The sequence below is a fragment of the Pygocentrus nattereri genome, chromosome 13 (assembly GCF_015220715.1).
Source record: "Pygocentrus nattereri isolate fPygNat1 chromosome 13, fPygNat1.pri, whole genome shotgun sequence".
Classification (NCBI taxonomy): Eukaryota; Metazoa; Chordata; class Actinopteri; order Characiformes; family Serrasalmidae; genus Pygocentrus; species Pygocentrus nattereri.
Window position 1 is genome coordinate 8,108,541 of NC_051223.1, and position 9,659 is coordinate 8,118,199.

The 9,659-nt window shown below is 45.0% G+C and overlaps 1 protein-coding gene across 1 annotated transcript in view; it reads right to left on the bottom strand.

Moving 5' to 3' along the window:
* Positions 1 to 1,622: 1,622 nt before the first annotated feature.
* Positions 1,623 to 9,659, bottom strand: part of LOC108443161 (pancreatic secretory granule membrane major glycoprotein GP2-like) — a 16,380-nt gene continuing 8,343 nt past the window's right edge. Inside the window, exons 6-11 of the mRNA XM_017723615.1 lie at positions 8,720 to 8,830; positions 8,205 to 8,389; positions 7,022 to 7,179; positions 6,689 to 6,934; positions 2,068 to 2,230; positions 1,623 to 1,897 (exon numbers count right to left, since the gene is read on the bottom strand). Coding sequence (XP_017579104.1) covers positions 1,808 to 1,897; positions 2,068 to 2,230; positions 6,689 to 6,934; positions 7,022 to 7,179; positions 8,205 to 8,389; positions 8,720 to 8,830 — 953 coding nt within the window. The 3' untranslated portion in view covers positions 1,623 to 1,807. The remainder of the gene's footprint in view (positions 1,898 to 2,067; positions 2,231 to 6,688; positions 6,935 to 7,021; positions 7,180 to 8,204; positions 8,390 to 8,719; positions 8,831 to 9,659) is intronic.

Sequence of the window (9,659 nt, forward strand, 5' to 3'; positions counted from 1 at the left end):
TAAATTTGTAACAGCCCAGAGGAGGATGAGCTCCTTCCGTTATCCTTCTGGGTCATGAAGGGAGCTGGAGCTTATTCCAGTGGTCATTGCCTTGAAGGCAGGAAGCACAGGTCACCAGTCCATTGCTGGGCAGTAACAGGCAGAAATTACGTCATGCTGAATAAGAGCTATTCACACAAGTAAATGAGGTCATGCATATTAAAGATTCAAGTGAGGTTCTGTTTGGCTGCCAAAATTGATGCAACATATCAAATAAAACAGTAGTAGAGCTATGAAAGGGACGTTTCAATGGCATAGTCAATTGTTTGGTAAAAATGTTAAAAATTGCATTATAGTGTTAAACATTTAATTGTGGGACTTATATTTTAGCATGTAAGATTTCATTTCTCATAGGTAAAAATTCAAGCCTTTTTCCACTTCATTAGTTTTTCATGAAGTAATTTTTCCCACACAATTAAAAAATGACATGCTTGAAATTCGAACTACTATTGTGAGCATTTTTTAGCTTTTATTTCCTATTTGTCTTAATCTCAGGCATTCAATGAAAATTTCCACTATTAAATTTCCACTTGTAAGAAATTCCTATTTACTAGCAAGTATCATTTTCGCATGTGTAAACTGAGTTCCTTTGTAAAACTGAAACATAGGATTAAAAGCTAAAACTGCTTGTAATAACATCAAGTTGAACATGTAATTAGAATTTCAACATGTCAAATGACTCTTCACTTATTTGGATTGCAACCTAAACCTGTTTTCCACACACAAGACGTGTATTTCTCCTTCAAAATGTTTTCTGGGGAAAACCACCACCAGCATGCTTCAAGGGAAATTTTTTTGCGAGAGTGTTTCCTGTTATGAATCACTATGACCATACATAAATTAAGCAAATGAACAGCCACACCTCACATCACAAAAGTGGTAAAACTCACTGGTAGTCCTTGTTTATTAATCAGCAAACAGGTTAATGCCACACTGTTTGCTCCTAACGTCAGTTTTATGAATCTGGCCCATAATATGGTTATACAGGTATTTGATTTTAAGAGTAAGGTACCTGCATGCTGGGCGGCATGGTGGCGTGGTGGGTAGCGCTGTCGCCTCACAGCAAGGAGGGCCTGGGTTCGATTCCCCGGCCGGGTGACCTGGGTCCTCTCTGTGTGGAGTTTGCATGTTCTCCCCGTGTCTGCGTGGGTTTCCTCCGGGTTCTCCGGTTTCCTCCCACAGTCCAAAGACATGCAGTCAGGCCAATTGGACATGCTAAATTACCCCTGGGTGTGAATGTGTGAGTGACTGTCTGTGTCTGTCTGTCTGTCTGCCCTGCGATGGACTGGCGACCTGTCCAGGGTGTATCCTGCCTTCTGCCCGAAGACTGCTGGGATAGGCTCCAGCATCCCCCCGTGACCCTGACGGAGAAGCGGCTTAGAAAATGGATGGATGGGTACCTGCATGCTGTAGCACATTAGCATCCACCAAGATCTCGACCTCTTAGATGTTCGGTGTAACTTAACACATTAGCTCCAAATATGCTGTTCTAAAAACCTATAGGCAGTCCCTGCAGATCCTTTCACGTATCCAAGTTTTTGACATATCCAAGCACATATTGCAATGAACATATTAACAACATGTAATGCTTGAGAAATTTATTGTCATTGCTTATGCTTAAAAGAATCAAGGCAGTAAAGGATAGCACAATCATACCTGCATTTCTGATTATTAGGAAAAGAGTAAATTAACTATTACTTCACTTTGATTAATTACAGATTAAACAATACAGCTGTATCATAATAAATGGAACTTTCAAACAAGTAAATCAGAAGCTCATGCTAATGGCAGCTGTGTCATGGAAGTCCGAAAATCGGCGTCTTCTTTGACCATGCGCTCCATGACGCTGACTGCATGACTGAGAAAGGAAATATATGTTAGTGCACTGGATAAGCGGAAGTGGAATATTTCGGTGTATCCTTTTATTTTAGCTATTCTTTTATGAAAAATAATAAGAGCTGTCTAAATCCCCACATTGCTTTCAAAAGTAAGGTATTTTAATAAAGAATTGGTCAAATGACTGCACACCTGAGCACACCGACCACTCTTCCGCAGGCACAGGTGAACCTTGCAGTGCAGGAAGATGTGATTAGACTGATTAGTGAAGGTGAACATCTTGAAGGAGAAGCGGCTGGAGCCCGAGACTCCGTTCTGCAGCACTCTCACTGAGCCATCCCTACGGGTGGGACACCTGGAGAGTGAAAGAAGAATTGAAGATTTGTCACAAAGACTACAGAGAGGGAGCAACAGATCATGGCAGGAGTCTCAAAATACTGTCCAAAATACTGAAAGCTCAATGTATCCTATCACTTTTTCTACAATGTAGGCTTAACTTTGGCCCAAACATCACCTTTTAATTTTTCTGCTGCTAAATATTAAATAGTAGATTAAATAGTATTATTAAATTGTGCTTCCACATAAGCTACATAATATCAGCTGGTAACTATGTAAAAGCCAAAAAAATGTTCCAGAGGAACCATTCACATGGTAACTGGACACAGCATGAACACCACACACTGAGCAGGCATGGTTGTAGCTCAACCATAATCATATTATTCTCATTTAGACTGATAGCTAAAAACAACCCTAGACCCTTATCCCTCTTCCACCAACCTATGGAGATGTGGTTTAATTCCAGTCATCCCTTGGCATTGTTCAAAGAGGTCTGACCTAGCTTCTAAAGGAAGGTTGGAAGTTTGTAGTGAGAGCTGAGGACAATTTTTACACACTACATGTTTCAGCACTTGGTAGTCCCATTGTGTGAGTCGCCCACTGATTCACAACTAAGCTGTTGTTGATACGAGACATTTTCTGTTCACAATAACAGCACTCACAGTTGACTAGAGCAGCTCTAGCTGGAAGGAAATTTGGTGGGCCAAAAGAGTTTGGTTAAAATCTGAGATTCTTCTTAATACACTTTGTGTCCGTAAATCAAAACTGAATAAAGTAAAGTAACCGACAAAGTTTTGCATCCTATGACACGGATATGTTGACTGTGTGGGTGTATGCTTGATTTTATGTACTTGCTAGAAAAAGGTTCTAGGCTATTGCTATAATCTTCTCCCTATGCTTTCTTATTTGTTTTCTTTTTATAACTGAACCGAGCTCTTTTAATTCAATGCTTTTTCCCCATATGCTGGTTTATTTAAATTAGTACAAAGCAGAGTTTTTTTTAAGTATGAAAGCTGGTATATAAATACATTTTACTGTTATTGGTATTTACATCATCTCCATGGATCACCACCTTATCGTGGTGGAGGGGTTTGTGTGCTTGAATGATCCTAGGAGCTATGTTGTCTGGAGCAAAAGCTCCTGGTAGGGTCTCCAATGGCAAACTGGTCCTAGGTGACAGGCCAGACAAAGTGTGATCAAAAATCACCCCTATGAAAACAAGAAAACAGGACTTGTGTACCCTGCCCGAATCAGGGTTACCGGGGCCCCACCCTGGAGCCAGGCCTGGGGGAGGGGCTCGCCAGCGAGCGTCTGGTGGCCGGGCCCAGCCCGACCCTGGAGCCAGCCCCGGTGGGAGGGGCTAGCCAGTGAGTGTCTGGCGGCCGGGCCCAGCCCGACCCACCACCCGACCCACCACCGATGGGAGGGGCAGTATTAGGGGTTCTGTGCATTGTGGATCGGGCAGTGTCCGAAGGCGTGGGCCTTGGCGTTCTGATCCTCGGTTGCTGAAACTGGCTTTTGGAACTTGGAATGTTACCTCACTGACGGGGAAGGAGCCTGAGTTGGTGCGCAAGGTTGAGAGATACCGGCTAGATATAGTCGGGCTCACCTCAACACACAGCTTGGGCTCTGGGTCCAATCTCCTTCAGAGGGGCTGGACTTTATTCTTTTCTGGAGTTACCCATGGTGAAAGGCGGGGGGCAGGTGTGGGCTTTCTCATAGCCCCTCGACTCAGCGCCTGTGTGTTGGGGTTTTCTCCGGTGGACGAGAGGGTAGCTTCCCTACGCCTTCGGGTTGGGGAATGGGTCCTGACTGTTGTCTGTACTTATGCACCGAACAGCAGTTCAGAGTACCCAGCCTTCCTAGAATCCTTGGGAAGGGTGCTTGAAAGTGCTCCTCCTGGAGACTCTATTGTCCTACTGGGGGACTTCAACGCTCACATGGGCAACGACAGTGAGACCTGGAGGGGTGTGATTGGGAGGAATGGCCTCTCTGATCTGAACCCGAGTGGTGTTCAGTTTTTGGACCACAGTTTGTCCATAACGAACACCATGTTTGAACAAAAGGATGTCCATAAGTGCACATGGCACCAGGACACCCGCAGTTCAATGATTGACTTTGTAGTCATGTCATCGGACTTACGGCCATGTGTTTTGGACACTCAGGTAAAGAGAGGAGCTAAGCTGTCAACTGATCACCACCTAGTGGTGAGGGACATTGACTCAGAATGGGCCATGTTCCGCTCCTCCATTGTTGAAGCGGCTGACTGTAGCTGTGGTCACAAGGTAATTGGTGCCTGTCGGGGCGGTAATCCTTGAACCCGGTGGTGGACACCTCAGGTGAGAGATGCCATCAAGCTGAAGAAGGAGTCCTACCAGGCATGGTTGGCCTGTAGAACACCAGAGGCAGCTGGCAGGTAGCGACAGGCCAAGCGATCTGCGGCTTCAGTCGTTGCCAAGGCAAAAACCTGGGTGTGGGAAGAGTTTGGTGAGGGCTTGGCTCCGAAGAGATTCTGGCAAACCATCAGGCGACTCAGAAGGGGAAAGCAGTGTGCCACTAGCACTGTATATAGTGGAGATGGTGTGCTGCTGACTTCGACTGAAGACGTCATTGGGCGGTGGAAGGAATACTTTGAGGACCTTCTCAATCCCACCGACACGTTCTCCAGTGAGGAGGCAGAGTCTGGGGACACGGGAATAGGCTTGTCCATTACTGAGGCCAAAGTCGTTAAGGTAGTTAAAAAGCTCCTTGGCGGCAAGGCTCCAGGGGTGGATGAGATCCATCCTGAGTTCCTCAAGGCTCTGGATGTTGTGGGGCTGTCTTGGCTGACACGCCTTTTCAACATTGCGTGGACATCGGGGGTGGTGCCACTGGAATGGCAGACTGGGGTGGTGGTGCCTCTTTTTAAAAGGGGGACCAGAGGGTGTGTTCCAACTACAGGGGAATCACACTCCTCAGCCTCCCTGGTAAGGTCTATGCAGGGGTACTGGAGAAGAGAGTCCGGCTTATAGTCGAACCTCAGATTCAGGAGGAGCAGTGCGGGTTCCGCCCTGGTCGTGGAACACTGGACCAACTCTATACCCTCTCCAGGATTCTGGAGGGTTCATGGGAGTTTGCCCAACCAGTCCACATGTGCTTTGTGGATTTGGAGAAGGCATTCGACTGTGTTCCCTGGGGTATTCTGTGGGAGGTGCTTCGGGAGTATGGGGTACATGGCTCTTTGCTACAAGCTGTTCAGGCCCTGTACAAACAAAGCAGGAGTTTGTTTTGCATGGCCGGCAGTAAGTCAGACTCATTCCCAGTGAGAGTTGGACTCTCTATTCTATTCATAATTTTTATGGATAGAATTTCTAGGCGCAGTCAGGGGATGGAGGGTGTCCGGTTTGGTGACCTCAAGGTCACATCGCTGCTGTTTGCAGATGATGTGGTCCTATTGGGGACATCAGGCCGTGAACTTCATCGTTCGCTGGATCGGTTTGCAGCCGAGTGTGAAGCGGCCGGGATGTGGATCAGTACCTCCAAATCCGAGGCCAAGGTTCTCAGGCGGGAAAGGGTGGAGAGCCCTCTCTGGGTCGGGGATGAGCTCTTGCCTCAAGTGGAGGAGTTTAAGTATCTCTGGGTCTTGTTCACGAGTGATGGTACAAGGGAGCGGGAGATTGACAGGCGGATTGGTGCTGGGTCAGCAGTGATGCGGGCTCTTTACCGGTCTGTTGTGGTAAAGAAAGAGCTGAGCCATAAGGCAAGGCTCTCGATTTACTGGTCGATCTACATTTCCACCCTCACCTATGGTCATGAGCTTTGGGTAATGACCGAAAGAACGAGATTGCGAATACAAGCAGCCGAAATGAGTTTCCTCCACAGGGTGTCTGGACTCACCCTTAGAGATAGGGTGAGAAGTTCGGTAATCAGGGAGGGACTCGGAGTAGAGCCACTGCTTCTCCACGTCGCGAGGAGCCAGCTGAGGTGGTTCGGGCATCTGGTTAGGATGCCTCCTGGACGCCTCCCTTGGGAGCTGTCACAGGCAAGTCCACCCGGGAGGAGACCCCGGGGAAGACCCAGGACACGCTGGCGTGACTATATCGCCCAGCTGGCCTGGGAACGCACGGAAAGGGAGGTCTGGGCCTCATTGCTTAGAATGCTGCCCCCGCAACCCGAATCCCGGAGAAGCGGAAGATGATGGATGGATGGATGGTATTTACATGGGGGCAGCCACCTGCTGGAGGTCAGGGAACCAGCCTTGTGACCGGAAGGTCACCAGTTCGATCCTCTGAGCCGACAGTACATGAATGAGGTGCTCTTAAGCAAGGCACCAAACCCCTTACTGCTCACTGACCCTTAGTTTGTGTGTTCACTAGTGTGCTGGTAGTGTTTCACTGCATGAATGTGGAGGTAACATTTCCCCATTGTGGGAGTAATAAGGGTCACTTAATCTAAAATTTATAACTCTGAGGCAAGCTACTTCAGATGTTTCTCTTACTCCTTAACGATCAGGTCCCAGCGAACATTTTCGTTGATGTCATCATGTGGAGTTGCCCAGCAGTTGTCTAGTACAAGGGAGAACTGTCGCATGTCGACTCCTTCCACCTCCACACCCACAAAGACAGGCTGATTCACTTGAAGCTCAAAATTACCACTGTAAGGATGTTTGAATGAAGCATCACTGTAGAGCAACATGTGGATCTGGTATGTGCCCTCTTCACCCGGCAGATTCTTGTAGACCACACTGTGAACAAAAACATTTGCCTCAATTTTAAAGAACTTTTAACTAAGACTTATGCAAAGATGAGATGTTGGTGACAAACATTGCTACCTCTCCGTGGCCAAGATGGACATGGGCATTGAGATGCTCTTGATAAGTGGATACACACAGGAGAAGTTAATGGCCAGCCAACTGTCACGATTGATCAATTTAGCTGGGCCGTAAGACATCTGGACGGCGTTCTTGTAGATGAAGTGTGTTTTGTTAGTCTGGAGACAGAGAGAGGATCGAATTTTATGAAATGTAATTATAGCTAGTCATAATCATGTCCTTGTGAAATCATGGAAGTTGTTAAAGATCTTTCCTTCTATTTTTTTCTTGCATACTTGAATCATAAAAAACATACAATTGTTTAGATCGCAAATCTTATTTGTGAAGTCCTGAAACTTGCAGGAAAAGTATCTAGAAGTATTTAGATGTTCTTCCTTTACAACTTCATGTAGCAGAACATGGGCTCTGGTTTTCTTGGCGGTGTCAAAAATTCAAACAAAACCTTTGCAATATAATATCAGTTAAATAATAAAAAGACAAACTTGCTTTGTGATGTGATTGATGATTAAGTGTGAATTTGGCTTAAAGACAACTGATACATACAGGGGGCTTAAGGAACAGTATTTATCAGTTTGTGTACTGATCTCACAAGCTATGACGCTAATTGACCAAATGCATATAATTACAGTTGCTTTTGCTTTGACTAAAATGACTGAATATGACAATCTCTTGTCATAGGAATCTCAAACATTGTTTATATGTAGAAATAAAGGGAGAATCACTCGAAAGAAGCCCTGAATATTCTGTAATTACTCTCGCTAGGAGGAATCAATCTGAACGAAAAAATGTGCAATGGGCTTCTCGGTATATGGAGCTTTGAACAAGCTGAAACAGCACTGCGTTGGAGTGATGAGGTAGGCGCCGGACAGCCTTCACATCATTTAACCTCTATTTGCAACTTTCAGGTGCAGACCCGCATGCCCCTTCATGTGTCTGGGAGAAAAAGGAGATAGCTTCCAGCATCGCATGTAATGCAATTGATTACACATACGTCAAGTTATGTAACAACAGAATATTCAGGGCTTCTTTCAAGTGAATCCTGTATAACACATGTAAAATATCCAAAAATAAGGATCAGCAAAAAAATCTTATTAGTTCTTAGAAACTGCAGCAAAAACTGATTAAAGATTTGATTAGCCTAACAGAAAAGTCGTATTTTCTCCGTCAGGAAAAAGTGTTGTACCTCCAGAGTTGTGCCACAGACGTGCCCATTGTTGTCGAAATGGAATTCCACCCTGCCATCCTTGATCGTCCCTGTGCAGCTGTGATCGTTCAGATGGAGGTACTCAGCAGGAAATCCAGCATCAAAGACCTGACAGCGGGACAGAGACACCGACCCGGAGCTGCTCTGACATGTCTCATGGGCATCTGAGAAAAACGGAGCAAATGGAGTCAACAATATCAAAATGACAATGTAATGACAAGGTGACGGAATTTTTGAGCTGAATAATTCAGAAAATGCTAGAACTTCAGAGAATAACGCTCATAAAGTGGAATTTCCCCATTTGTGGGATTAAAAAAAAAAGTATCACTTAACTTAAAGGGGTTCACAATGCATGTAGTATCATAGGATAAACGTAAAAGTCCTATCCTAAATTCTCTGGAGCAGAAAACACAGCAATAATTCTAGGAACTAACTATGACTAAACTGGGGCTAGCAAATAATTGAATATAGAAATGGAAAAAAAAAACACGTACCAAAAGAATTGGGGTTGGGCTTTGGATTGTGCCTCCCACAAGCGCAGCCAAAATGGTCATTTCTCTCCTTGCACACCTCATCCTGGGTGCAGTGCAGATGCTCACACCTATCTAATGAGAGACAAACACCCCACAATCGCATCAACAAACTGGGAGTGTGTGATTTTATCTTTGGCCCTATCCCATTTCTTCTTTTTAACCCTACCCCTTGTTTTCGAGTGTCACCCTAAGCCCTTGGAATGGAGTTACAAGGGGTAGTGGTTGAAATCTTGCCTTACAAAATGGGACCCTCAAATACAAAAATAAAACAAAACAAAAACATCACTTCATTAACAGCTACTAGCGCTGTTCTGTAGTGACAGCAGAGGAGGGGAAAGTTCAGCTCCTCACTGCTGGGCTTTAGTTACATTTAGGGCATCATATGCCCTCAAAGAGGGGGGCAATTATTTATTATCACCCACCTGTAATTCTTTGATGATACAGATATTCCCCAGCTTATTCAAATGTTCTCGTTCCACCTTAAACAGCTCTAACTGCTGCACCATTTAAGGTGGAAAGGGAAGTTAGCTAGCTAACTACCAAGATATTACTTTCAGCGTTTTTTTTTATTTTTATGCTTGTTATGAAGAAAACGACCATAATACATTGAAATGACATTAAACTATGATAAAATAGTGGCAATTTAAATTTTTTACAGAAAAAATTCTCACATTTGTGTTTTTTTTTTTTTTTATCTCTCGCATAGCCATCTTGTCGGTTTTTCGTTTTTCCTCATATCACTATGGTTGGAGTCTCTGAAAATCCTCAGTTCGGAGGGCCATGTAGCCCTAACACTTCGCTCCACCCCTCTATCTTAACAAGAATCAGGACACCCTAACCCTAGACGAGAACGCACAAAACAGGGTAAAGGGCTCAGTGGTAGGGGCGAGGGGTGAAATGG